The sequence below is a fragment of the Canis lupus genome, chromosome 26 (genome assembly GCF_003254725.2).
Source record: "Canis lupus dingo isolate Sandy chromosome 26, ASM325472v2, whole genome shotgun sequence".
Lineage (NCBI taxonomy): Eukaryota > Metazoa > Chordata > Mammalia > Carnivora > Canidae > Canis > Canis lupus.
Window position 1 is genome coordinate 29,954,210 of NC_064268.1, and position 13,976 is coordinate 29,968,185.

At 43.7% G+C, this 13,976-nt stretch overlaps 1 protein-coding gene across 1 annotated transcript in view; it reads left to right on the forward strand.

The window, feature by feature from the left end:
* PI4KA (phosphatidylinositol 4-kinase alpha) overlaps positions 1 to 13,976 on the forward strand; it is a 118,311-nt gene that overhangs the window by 65,889 nt on the left and 38,446 nt on the right. The window contains exons 20-23 of the mRNA XM_035706280.2: positions 5,123 to 5,231; positions 5,586 to 5,722; positions 5,899 to 6,032; positions 8,953 to 9,035. Coding sequence (XP_035562173.1) covers positions 5,123 to 5,231; positions 5,586 to 5,722; positions 5,899 to 6,032; positions 8,953 to 9,035 — 463 coding nt within the window. The remainder of the gene's footprint in view (positions 1 to 5,122; positions 5,232 to 5,585; positions 5,723 to 5,898; positions 6,033 to 8,952; positions 9,036 to 13,976) is intronic.

Here is a 13,976-nt window from a genome sequence, read left to right on the forward strand (position 1 = left end):
GAAATAACTTCAAACATAGAAAAGTTGAAAGATCAGGATAGAGAACAGCCCCTATACGCCCTTTTCCCAGATTCACTAGCTTTTGTATTTTGGAACAGTTTCTTTATGGCTTTCTTTCCATGCATACACATCTGTGTGTATGAGTGTGTATACACATGCAGGCACACATCTCATGTACTCTTTTTTTTTCCCCCTGAATCCTTTGAGAGTAGGTCACTTAGAATGTGTCCCTGTAACTTTTAATTCTAATATTTCAGGGAAAAATGCCTTTGGACAAGGATATTTCATGCACCATCATAGTACAGTTCTGACATAGGCACAGTACTCTCCTATTACAGTTCCTTTTCCAAGTTTGCCAACTGTCTCAATAATGTAACTGACAGAATGTTATAACAGGCAGACTAAAAAACACATTTTCCCATTTTTAAGACGCCATAGAAACTTTTCAGTTCATAGTTTGATAAAGAAATGAATGCACCAGTTACCCATCTCTAACCACTACAAATAAGAATTTATAATCAGCAGAAATGTTAGAAACCAAACTCACCTCTGTGCTTCTGAGAAGTGGTGTTGCAGAGATGAAATGAGCCAAGGTCACCAGTGGGGTTTCAATGTGAACTTTGGTGCTGGGCCGGTGTTGGGTATTTTCCAAAGTAAATATGTCCCAAATCAAACACCACTTAACTAGCTTTGTCAGCACAAACCCCCCTCAGCTGTATCTTTGGTCTCTGCTGAGTGACTTCTGACTCCTCTGCTCCAGTTCTCGTACAGCTGGTGTTTGGAAGGCATGACTATAGCTGTGTTGACGTGCTCGTGGGCGCAGTCCTCACTGAAGCTACCACGTAACTGAGACACTCTTCAGAGCTCTGGGGGCCTGGGTTGCATGAGGAGTAGCTGTAATGCTCCCCTAACAACAGAGGCCCTCTCATCAGCCCTCCAGCTATGGATTCTCCCACTCAGGTGATCTGGCCCTGGTCTGACCTGGCCCTATTCTCCAGGGCTGATGCGACTGCTAGGCAGGTGTCCCCATGCTTCCATGAACATGTCCCTCTGAAAAGCAGAGGGAAGGAGAATGAGATCAGTGATTCATAGCATAAGGAGACCTTGGTACAGAACTTTCTTCAGTCAAGGCTCACTGTGTCTGTGCCAGGCTTGGAGCCTCGCTCTCTCAGCTGTTACAGGACAGATAGGGTATTACTGAGCAGTGCTCCCCAAACTCTGGTCTACCTAGGCATTCACTAGGGGCTAGGGATCACTCTTTAAAATTTTTTTTGGGCAGCCCGGGTGGCTCAGCTGTTTAGCGCCTGCCTTCAGAGATCCTGGAGACCCGGGATCAAGTCCCACATCGGGTTCCCTGCATGGAGCCTGCTTCTCCCTCTGCCTGTGTCTCTGCCTCTCTCTCTCTCTCTCTGTCTCTCAAGAACAAATAAATAAAAATATTTTTTTAAAAATTAAATTTATTTTAAATTCTGTAATCTGGGACGCCTGGGTAGCTTAGTGGTTAAGCGTCTGCTTTCAGCTCAGAGTGTGATCCTGGAGTCCCGGGATCTTAAAATCTAATATCTTAAATAAATTCTGTAATCTGGGCCACCCAGTGGCCCAGCGGTTTAGCCCCGCCTTCAGCCCAGGGTGTGATCCTGGAGACCCAGGATCAAGTCCTGTGTCGGGCTCCCTGCATGGAGCCTGCTTCTCCCTCTGCCTGCCTCTGTGTGTGTGTGTGTCTCTCATCAATAAATAAATAAAATCTTTTTTAAAAATTAAAAATAATAAATTCTGTAATCTAAAACATTATTACAAAAAAAAATAAAACATTATTACAGGAATATTCTCGATTGTGTGGAAGACCAACTTATCACAGAATGCTGCTCCCTGATTTTGGTACCCAGGAGTGTGTTGTTGTTGTTGTTGTTGTTGTTTTTTAAAGATTTTATTTGTTTATTCATGAGAGACACAGAGAGAGACAGAGGCAGGAGAAGCAGGCTCCCCACGGGGAGCTCAGTTTGGGACTCGATTCCAGGACCTCAGGATCACGACCTGAGCCCAAGGCAGACGCTCAACCACTGAGCCACCCAGGTGCCCCAGTCCCACTGTCTTTTATCAGACATCCAGTACCAGTCAGATTTCTCCATGACTTCTGTGGTAGCTTTTTAAAATCCAGGATCCAATCAGGGTTCTGATATAGCATTTGGTTATGTCTCTTTGGACTCCTTCATCTATTTCAGTCTTTTTTTCTCTGACCTTGATCTTAGGGAAGGGCAGGTCAGTTATCTTTTTTTTTTTTTTTTCCAGGTCAGTTATCTTATAACCCTTTCCCTTATCCTTTGCCTGTCCTGACTCGGGGCCATACAAGACCCCTTCATCATCTTTTGGCGATCTCTGGAACCTCCTGACTGCTTTCTGTCTCTCCTGAAGCATAGGCATAAATCCCTGCACATAGTCCTAACCAGTCTGACTACACTGTCTTTGTCTCAGGTTGCTTCAGATCATTTCTGGGGCCTTTTGTGATTCCACCATAGTCTTTCCTTCCTGGGAAGCAGAACCAGCTCAGCTGGTATGATGGAGTCATCAATGCAGGGAGAACCTATAGGGCACTTCCAAGCCCTAGTTCTTAGGAGGGAAGCAGGACGTTCTCAGGGTGAGAAGTAGGATCACAAACTAAAGATAGATTTTTTTTTTAAGATTTTATTTATTTATTTTAATTTATTTATTCATGAGAGACACAAAGAGAGAGGCAGAGACATAGGCAGAGGGAGAAGCAGGCTCCATGCAGGGAGCCTGATGTGGGAGTTGATCCCGGGTCTCCAGGATCACGCCTTGGGCTGAAGGCAGATGCTCAACCACTGAGCCACCCAGGCGTCCCTAAAGATAGATTTTTGACAGTCATTTTCTCTCACTGTTCCAAAACCATTTTGGACCTTTCAGTCACTTGGTGCCTCTGATCTGATTGGGAGTGAAGCATTCTGAAAGCCTGACCATAGCCACCAAAGGCAAGTTCTTTTTATAGGACACCAGAACCTCTTGGCCACATTGACCTTGAACACCAAGCCAAAGCTATGTCTGGGAACCGGGTCATGCCTCCACCATCTCTTGGAACCTCATCCTAGGGAGGCCCGTCACCTCAGAAATAGTCCCAGAGCTCCTTTTCTTTAAAGCTACCATGTTTGGCCACTAGCAAGTTGGAAGCCCCTCAAGTGTGCTTTTGTGGCAGTGTCCTTTCTGCTTTGAGACATTTCTGTCCACTGCTGCCCTCCGCAGTGCTTCTCCACCTCCTCAGCACCTTCCCAGAGGCCACCCTGCACCCCCCACCCTATCTTGACTGATTCTACCCAAGGGAACAGCACCCTAGTGGCTTTCAAGGAGAAGCTGCTTCTCCCACACAGCATGTTGTCCAGCCCTAGGCCAGCACCTGTGGCCTCCCTGGGATTGTGGAAGCAGCGGATCTGTGGCAGAATTCTGGGAAGTACAGGCAACATTAAGGAAGAAACTAGGAAGTCCTGCCAACCCAGCTACCCAGAAATAATCGTTATTAATATGCGACTGGACTTTTTCCCTTTTTCTATACACACATATTTACCTACAAATATACTTCAAATCTATACCATATTATATATATTTTGCATTTTTTTCACTCAATGTATTATAAGCTCTACCAGTGTCACCAAATATTCTTAGAAAATATAATTTCTGGGGCAGCCCCCGTGGCTCAAGCGGTTTAGTGCCACCTTCTGCCCAGGGTGTGATCCTGGAGACCTGGGATTGAGTCCTGCGTCGGGCTCCCTGCATGCAGCCTGCTTTTCCCTCTGCCTGTGTCTCCGCCTCTCTCTCTGTGTCTCTCATGAATAAATAAATAAATAAATAAATAAATATCTTAAAAAAGAAAATATTTCTGATGTACTGTAAATGTCCTGTTCAGCAAAACATTTAGTGTTTTTCTCTTTATTTTTCTGTTCTAACAAATGTTGCAACATTTTTGTGTTTAAATCAGATTTTTTGGATAGATCCCTAGAGATGGGATTTTAGGTGAAATGATGGGGCACTTTAGAGTTTTTTTTATTTTATTTAAATTTAATTGGCCAATATATAGTATAATACCCAGTGCTCATCTCATCATATGCCCTCCTTAATGCCCATTATTTTTAGAATTTTTGACGCATTTCACCAAATTGCTTCCCAGGAAATAGTGTACCAATTTATAGTCCTACCAACCACTGGTGCAAGTACCCTGCCTTCCCAGCAATGGTGTCATTGTGTGCGCCACTGCTGTGTCCCTGGTCCTCATGACTATTTGGATTGTTGAGACCCCTCACTGTAGGTTGATTATCATGTAGGGGGCTTGATGTCCTCTGGGGGTTCTGTGAGGACTAACTTGTCCAACAAACGCTGTGCATAAATTTAACATTTTTGCATAACCTGCGAGCTACTCCCTGTCTCACGCTGGGGAGGACACCATCTTGAGCAAGGATGCAGGGACTTGGGTCTCTCACCCCTGCACCTCTGTAACTCTGTAAGTCTTGCAGGACTTATTTTAAGTCTTGGGATTTTGCCCAAGATTACTGTTTGAAAAAGTTGTGCTGCCAGAAAAGATCTGAAAGTCACTTCTCCTCAACCCACGAGGTTTCTCATGATTACCCTGTCTCTCCAGTCACAGCTGTTCACCTGTGCTCCAGCTTCCCAAGCCCTCCATGCCCTCCCCAAGCCCAGACTTTGAGCCCGTTGCTCCTATGGCTGGATGGGTTCCTCTCTCTTCTCTGTCTGGCCAAGAGTTACTTACTTGCATGGTAACATTGAGACCCATAACACCTTCTCTAGGAACTCTGCTACACTGTGATGATTTCCTCACATACCTCTGAACTGGGCAGAAAGGCTTTTGTAGGAATGGGGCTTTTCACTTCCTGGGTATGATGCCTGCTGCACATTAGCTACTCAATAAGTGTTTGCTGAATGAGTGAGTATTTACCAGTGAACTGATCAAGAAGTGTTGGTCACTGGTCAGTGTATCTTTCCTACCCAAAATGACTGAGTGATTCTTGGAGAATAAATCTAGGGTTGATTTTATATCTGTAAGTTCTAGGGCTCATGAGCAAATAACCTCTTTTTCTCCCTCTGTCTTTGGTGCATTCAGCTCACCCGAAGGTTGCCTCCCATCAAAGAAGCCAAGCCTCGGTTGCAAAAGCTCTTCCGGGACTTCTGGCTCTATTCTGTGCTGATGGGATTTGCGGTGGAGGGCTCAGGTAGGGGAATATTCCCTCTCCTAGGGAAGATAGAGTGCAGAGAGAAAACAAAGGTGAGCCAGGACTCTACCTCATTATGGATGTGCATGCATTCAACATTAGTCCAAATTCAGATGCTGCTTCCTGCAAGTGTTTGTAAATGTTACAATTCCCCAGATTAATTTAGGATTCTGAGAGTGCCATGTGTCTTAGGAAAAACCTGTCCAAGTTAGGAAACAGACTCATTTCTGTGCCCTATTTTGGGGATAATTGGCTCACACAAAGGACCCACGACTCTAGGAATGGTCAGCGTCAACTGCCCTGCGGTGCTTCTTGAGGAAGGTGGTGGTCTCACTCACGGCTACTCTCTTGCAGGACTCTGGCCGGAAGAGTGGTACGAGGGGGTCTGTGAAATAGCCACCAAGTCACCCCTGCTCACGTTTCCCAGCAAAGAGCCACTGCGCTCCGTCCTCCAGTATAACTCCGCCATGAAAAACGACACAGTCACCCCCGTAAGGATTCTTGCCCTGCCAAGGACAGATGATACAGGGTTAAGTTCTCTTGAACAATGAGCAGATCCTATCACTGTCCTTGTTATCACACATTATCCATGACTCCTGGGCTCCTGGGGGAGGGCTGCCTTTTCCTCTGGGTGCTGTGTGAGCCCTTGAGCGTTTCTTTCCCCTAGGCTGAACTGAGCGAGCTCCGCAGCACCATCATCAACCTGCTGGACCCTGCTCCTGAAGTGTCCGCCCTCATCAACAAGTTGGACTTTGCCATGTCCACCTATCTCCTGTCTGTTTACCGGCTGGAATATATGAGGTATATAGGCCTTTGCCTCCCAGCACAGCCACACTGGAGCTAATTTTTAAACTTTCATGGCTTCTGGGAGTGAGACTCTTTTCAGTTCTTCCCAAGACACATAAGCTTCCTTACAAACCAAAAACCAAAAACCCCTCTGCTTTTCTTGTGTGTTCCTCCCTCTAGAGCACCAAACACCACATCTTATAAATCCCCAGGTATCTAAACTCTCTTATCATCCTCTCCTTGTAGGGAATAGGCTTCTGAGCAATCACTATAGATGTTGCAAACTCAGTCCACTTGTCTGCTCAAGAGCCCCTGTTAGGAACCAGCCCTCACTTAGTATGTTCTCAGACATTCACTGAACTGGATCATATTCACTCCAGGACCACAGCTGATTACAAACAACAAATGGGAAATGGCAAGGAGCCTGTCTCAAAACAGCACCACAGGTGGCCTGACACTCAGGATGCACGTGTGACCACAGCAGACCTAAGACACACAGAGAGAGACAGAGACACAGGCAGAGGGAGAAGAAGGCTCCATGAAGGGAGCCTGATATGGGACTCAATCCAGGGACTCCAGGATCACGCCCTGGGCTGAAGGCAGGCGCCAAACCACTGAGCCACCCAGGGATCCCCATGTCTCCTGTTTGTTGAGGTCACAGGATAGCTGCGATAAGATATAGAAAAACTTTACCAAATGGTTTGAAAAATAAGGTGTTCTTAATAGGAATATTTGGGAAATGTTACTATTTTAACCTTTATTTGGTGCCATGAAACCCTCTGGTCAAAGAACTCTTGTTCAGAAGCTCAACATATAAAATAGATTAAAGCTGTTTTGGGTAAGTGAGAGTGAGCGCCCACCTTACTGCCCTGTCCCCTCCTTCCTGCTTCTTGGGTAGCCCGAGGTGCCATAACAGAGAAGAATTTGAAAACCAGTGACACATTCTCCCCCAGAGTCCCACAGAGCCAAAGAACTTTTGGCCTTCCTTGCATTTTCCATTATAATTTTTTTATAAAAGTAATATGAGACCATTACACATAAACTTGGAAATAAATGGAGAGGAACAACCACTGACCTCACCACCATTCCCAATTGTATGTCAGTGTAGTTCCCTCTCGTCCTTTTTATAAAGAATGTATTTTGAAAGAGAAACCCACCAAAACAAAACAAGCAAACCAAACACAGACCAAAAACCTGGTTTGCTTCTAGCTTAATGGCTACAAAAGATGTCTCCACACCCTCTCAGCCTCAGTTGCCCTCAGGCAGGGATGTCTCCTTCCCCAGAAGTGTGCCCATGAATGGAGTTCTCAGGTTCTCAGGACACGCTGTTGAGTGGGCTGGTAGAGCAACACCCTAAGGGGACAGCCCACAGTAGCTCCTGAGAGTCCAGCTCCCATCCCAGGTTGACTGCCAGGCCTCTGAGAGCATTGTTAGCATGGAGAAACAACCCTGAAGCCTGTATTCAAGAACCTGGCTTGGGTTCCCAGCCACTGATTATTAGGAGAGCTGTAAAACAGTAAAGTGGACAATGTGAGAAATTACGTAAAAGATGTATAAACATGAGCACTCAAGAATGCATGAGCTTGGGGATCCCTGGGTGGCTCAGTGGTTTGGAGCCTGCCTTTGGCCCAGGGCGTGATCCTGGAGTCCCGGGATCGAGTCCCACGTCGGGCTCCCGGCATGGAGCCTGCTTCTCCTTCCTCCTGTGTCTCTGCCTCTCTCTTTCTCTCTGTGTCTTAAAAAAAAAAAAAAAAAAAAAAGAATGCATGAGCTTAAAGCCACTTGGCCTGCCTTACTAAGGTTTGACTCACAAAAGGTTGGTGTGGAAACCCACAGATGCATTCCACCAAGCGCTTGCCTGTGTGCGTACGTGCCCCGCTATCTTAGAGGAGCCAGACTCTGAACAGCTACTATGAAAGTAAAAACAGTGCATAAAAATGAAAGAAAACATTGGGATAGGGGACGCCTGGGTGGCTCAGCGGTTTGGCACCTGCCTTTGGCCCATGGCGTGATCTTGGAGTCCCGGGATCAAGTCCCACATCAGGCTGCATGGAGCCTGCTTCTCCCTCTGCCTGTGTCTCTGCCTCTCTCTCTGTTTCTCTCTGAAATCTTTTTTTTTTAAATTGGGATAGTACAGAAGATGCTAAAGGTGAAAAATACAAATGTCACCTTCCTGAATCCAGAGATGCCCACTATTGATAATTTTACTTTTCCTTCTAGAAATTCTCTATAAAATATTCTCTATAAATACAAACATATATATCCTACATGTAGAAGGCACGTGGAGGCCTTTTGGGAACCTATCGCTGACATCCTGCTGTACCCATTTCCCCCACACCATGCTTTCTCTCTCTCTCTCTCTCTCTCTCTTAAGATTTTATTTATTCATGAGAGACACACAGAGAGAGAGGCAGAGACATAGGCAGAGGGAGAAGCAGGCTCTCTGCAGGGAGCCTGATGTGGGACTTGGTCGCAGGACTTCAGGATCATGACCTGAGCCAAAGGCAGACACTCAACCACTCAGCCACGCAGTGCTCTCCCCCTTGCTTTTTCATATAACTGTGCATCTTGGATGTTTTTCTATAGCTACCTCTTATTTTGGTGGCTATATGATGTGCCATTAAGTGATGTACAAAGGCAGCTGAATAGTCTGTTGATGGACATTTAGCCAGCAGTGTTAGGAGAATCCTTATGCATATAACCCTTAAGATCTATGACTTAACCCTTAAGATCTATGGATTGCTGGGTGGAACAATATAGGAGCATTATGGTAGATGGTGGATATTCCTTCCAGAAAGTCCGCGTGAGCATATGACACTTTAAGTGGTGTAGGTTACTGATTCCTCACAGCCTCACTAGTTCTGAGCAGTACTAAATCTGTGATAAGGAGGGTCTGGATTTTTCAGAACTTACTCAAAACTGTTCTTCTTGCTAGGGTACTGCGCTCAACAGATCCTGACCGCTTCCAGGTAATGTTCTGCTACTTTGAAGATAAAGCTATTCAGAAAGACAAGTCTGGTAAGTTTATTGTGGTTCTCTCATGATGAAATGAGCTTCAATAGTATAAAAAGGCATACTACTCCCAATTTTCTGTCTACATGAAGAATATAGTTTTATGAAGTTACAAACTACATTGGAAAGATCAGTATAAGACATATAATCTTACAACCATATAGCCTTAAGGAACATCACTCTTGTCCACCCTTAACACTTGAGTATGCTTCGGCCCCCAGATTTCAGTATCTAATACTAACCTGTGCTGAGAGAATCCTAGTCTCCTCACATAGTCATTGATAGACCTAGAGCATCTTGTTGTAAGGGAGCAGTCGTGCTTTTTAAAAGTCCAGGGATCCCTGGGTGGCGCAGCGATTTGGCACCTGCCTTCGGCCCAGGGCGCAATCCTGGAGACTCGGGATCGAATCCCACGTCAGGCTCCCGGTGCATGGAGCCTGCTTCTCCCTCTGTCTATGTCTCTGCCTCTCTCTCTGTGTGTGTGACTATCATAAATAAATAAAAATTAAAAATTAAAAATTAAAAAAAATAGAAGTCCAGAGCAGGCTAAGAGGACCAAGAACCAACTTAAAAAGATTCCCAGTGGACAGACTATTATAATCTGAACATGAATACACATTTTTATTATTTTGCTTAAAAGAAGGGCAGATAAACAAAGATAATGGTGTGTACCCAAATACACAGAGATTATATATATGTATTCTCCTATATATTTTAGCATAATGATAGGTATAATGGATAATATATAATATATAGGATATGTGTATATATACAAAATGTTTGTTTTTTCCACTAAATATTAGTGAAATAGAGATAGGTAGTTGTTTCTTATGTAATCAGGAAAGAAGGAACACAAGGAAAGAGCCACACAGTCCAGGAAGAGGCCTGGCACCCCCGATAAAGTCTCGCCTGGCCTCCGAGAGTGACTAGGTAGAAAGGGTGCCCCACAGGAGATGGGCAGAGGTGTCCCACAGAGTAGCCAATTAAAGGTACTCTGTTAGCTGAAAGTAGCTGTTAGCTCACTGTGGGGACAGGCCCAGACCTTCCGTGAGGGGTTCCATGCCTCCGTAGTCCTGTTGGCCATAAGGAGACCCCACTCAGGACCATGAATGCTTCCAGTGGTGCCATCAGGCCAGGCCAGAATGTCAGGGCAGCAGATCAGGACCCACGGGCCACATCCAATTTGAAGACCGAATCATTTCTGGGGAAGTTTCAGAGTAAGAAAATGTATTTGAATCACAAAGACTTGTAAGCCCAATGATGCAGATGTCCTTAGATCCTGAGTGCATAGAGGATCTTAGCAGCAACCAGTCCTAAAAGCACCGGACTCCTGGGAAAACAAATAAATGAAACTCTCTAGTGGTATAAAAATATAGTTACTGAAATTCTAGTGAGGCAAACCTAAGATTGGAATAAAAATAAGAGTTATTAAAATTGAGACTGCAAAGAACAATTAAGCACATAGTATAGTCATTCTTTGACCAGTTTCAGTATAAGGATGCTGATGGGTTTTAAGCATCATTATATTGGTCTGTGTATTTTTATTTATTTATTTATTTTAAATATTTTATTTATTTATTCATGAGAGACACAGAAAGAGAGGCAGAGACATAGGCAGAGGAGAAGCAGGCTCTCTGCAAGGAGCCTGATGTGGGACTCAATCACAGGACCCCAAGATCACGACCTGAGCCAAAGGCAGACACTCAACCACTGAGCCACTCAGGCACCCTTATGTGTTGATTTTTAAAGTGCTTAAAAATTTAAGAGACTGAAATATTAGACCCATGTTTTAATTAAATGCTTAGAAGAATTTGATCAGTTTTGTAATTGTGCGTAAATATTTGAGGGAGTTGAGTTTGCTAGATCCATGAGTTTTGATTGATTAACTGTGTGGGTACATATTTCGAGGAATGCTAATTGAGAATTCTTAAAATCAATAATTTTATTATTAATAATATTAACTTAGTGGTAAGGAGCCTCTCCATATTTAGAAGCTACTGGCATACTGAAGAATCTATCAATTTGTTCTTGCTAATGGAGAATTAATCCCCATATAATTCTGGTACCGTTTTTTCTATTGTTAAAAAATCAGTCCTTGAAGAAATCTTTTTTAAAATCACCCCAAGGAAAATAAATAAATAAATAAATAAATAAATAAATAAATAATTAATTAATTAAAATAAAATAAAATAAAATAAAATCACCCCAAGGATTGTGAGGTGCTGCTTCATGTAAGACCTTTTGTCCAGTAAGTCTTTTGCAGATCCCTTCACACTACTGCATGACAGTCAGGAAATTAGGTGGGTGAGTTTATTTTTGTGGGGTTGGCAAAGGAAGACCGTATGAGGGTTCTGCAAGCTCCCCCTGCTGGCAGTACGGGGAAGGATTGGATGAGGAGGAGCCCTTCAGAGGCCAGGCTGGAAAATGAAGGCAGGCAGTTTGTATGGCAGGAAACCTCTCCCACTGGGGTGCAAGATGCAGGGGAGGTGCCCCACACTCAGAGGGTCCTACATCTGACCATCACCCCAGGACCATTAGGGGGCATAGTAGAGACACTGTTAAACTGCTGGCTGAGCTGATTTGCTCCCCTCGTCTATCCACCCATTGTGGTAGACGGTTGGTTACCCTGAGCTTTTTTTGTTCAAACAGAGAGGGTAAGCAACAACAACAACAAAAAATTAAGAATGCCAACCCCTAGGAGCCTAAGAACCTACCACATTTTGCCTGCCTCCTAATGAGAATATCTATAGACAGAATCAGTTACCTTTCTAAAGCTGAAAGCTCATCCTCTTCTGAGCTCTACTTTTCTGTTGCTGTGTCATAAAAGGAAATTAAATTGCAGTAAACAGTATGGAGGCTCCTCACAAAGTTAAAAATAGAACTGCCCTACAACCCAGCAACTACACTACTAGGTATTTATCCAGAGGACACAGACATAGTTATTCGAAGGGGCACATGCACCGCAATGTTTATAGAGCTCTGTCCACAGTAGCCAAAATATAGAAAAAGCTCAGATGTCCATTGACAGATGAAGATAAAGATGTGGTATATACGTATACAATGGAATATTAGCTCACTGTGGGGATAGGCCCAGACCTTCCGTGAGAGGTTCCATGCCTCAGTAGTCCTGTTGGCCATAAGGAGACCCTACTCAGGACCATGATTTAAAAAAGAATTAAATTAAAAAAAAATAAATCTTACCATTTGCAATAATGTGGATGGAACTAGAGGGTGTTATGGTAAGCAAAATAAGTCAGAGAAAGACAAATACCATATGATTTCACTCATATGTGGCAATTTAAGAAACAAAACAGATGAACATAGGGGAAGGGAAAGTGAAAATAAGATAAAAAACAGAGAGGAAGGCAAACCGTAATAGACGATGAACTCTAGGAAACAAATTGAGGGTTGCTGGAGGGGAGATGGGTGGGGACCTGGGGTAACTGGGTGATGGGCATGAAGGAGGGCACTTGATGTAATCATGATATAATGTAATGTTATATACAACTGATGAATCACTGAAATTCTACTTCTGAAACTAATAATACATTGTATGTTAACAAAATTGAATTTAAATAAAAGTAAATAAATTTTTTAAAAAGAGGAAATTAAATTGCACTGAAGACCGATGTACACTTTACCTACACTTAATTTTCACGGTACACTGTACTCTTCCACATGATTTCCAAATGGGTTGTTTCTTTCTTGAGTGGGTAGGTAGGGTAAAGCCAATAAATGCATACCTACGGAGTGTGCTTTCCTTTTCTTTTTCTCTTCCGAAAACATGAGAGGTGGGAAGGAGATATCTTTGGAGATGTGTTATTCGTGAGTTTTCAGAACCAAGCAAGAGAGAGATTATAAAAAGCATGTAGCAGTCTCCGAAGGAGAGGGCCAGCCCCTCCTCTGTGCAGGTGTCAGCCAAACCTCCACGTGTTCGTGCAGTGTAGCCTGCCAGCTGCCTAGTCACTCAGTTCAGACTAAGACCAAGGTAATCCAAGCTAACTTTAAGTACAAAAAAGGAAAGGGGCTTTTTTTTTTTTTAATGTAAAAGTCACCATAGAAGCTACAGCATGATTATCACGGGCATCTGACCACTGTCTGATTGTTTTTTATTAGGAACCTACAGTTTGTTTCCTAAGAGCTATATGAAGATTTTATGCTAAGGGGAAAAAAAAAAAAAAAACCTCAAAGATATGCTAAACACACCCCTGAAAGCAAGATTTCATCCACCAAACTTCTTAGAAATTAGCCTCTCTCTCCTAGGGCATCTTGTCCAGGTCACACTAATCATTTTCCATGTCTGAGAGCTTCAGGGGCCCATTTAACCTCATAACAAGCACTTACGTGGTGCCTCTTTATGTTTCAGACTCTGCCTGGGCCTCGGGCACAAAGGTACAGTGCCTGCCTAATGTCTGTGCCCTAATGACCTTGCATCCTTGTCATTTAGCCACCCTAAAGACAATGCATAAATGGGACAGCACTGGAGGATGAGCAGCATTTAATTATATCACATTGTGATGCTCATGCCCTGCTGTTGCTTTCAAATTTGCTTTGGCAGCAATGACCACATCTGGTTCTTGGATCTTGGTTTCTAAACACCATTCGGCAGTAAAGGGAGCCAAGGCTCCATGTAAAAAAAAAAAAAAAAAGAAAACAAGAAAACAAGGTGAGCCTGGGACAGCTCACAGTGCCAGAAAGGAAGGTCTTAGGGAAAAAAGAAAAGGGACATAAAGAAGAAGAAAAGAGGAAAGGCCTGTGGGCATGTCACAAGGGCAGAAGTCTACTTGAAAGAGCTCCTAATGGCCATAGCTGGAACAATTTGAACAACACAATGAATAACAACAGTATTGGATTATAACCCAGTGCAAGAAACAAATATACATGAGTCCATACTAATTAGGTGATTGAACAAATGAAACATGGGGAGGAAGAGACGGACCTTTCTTA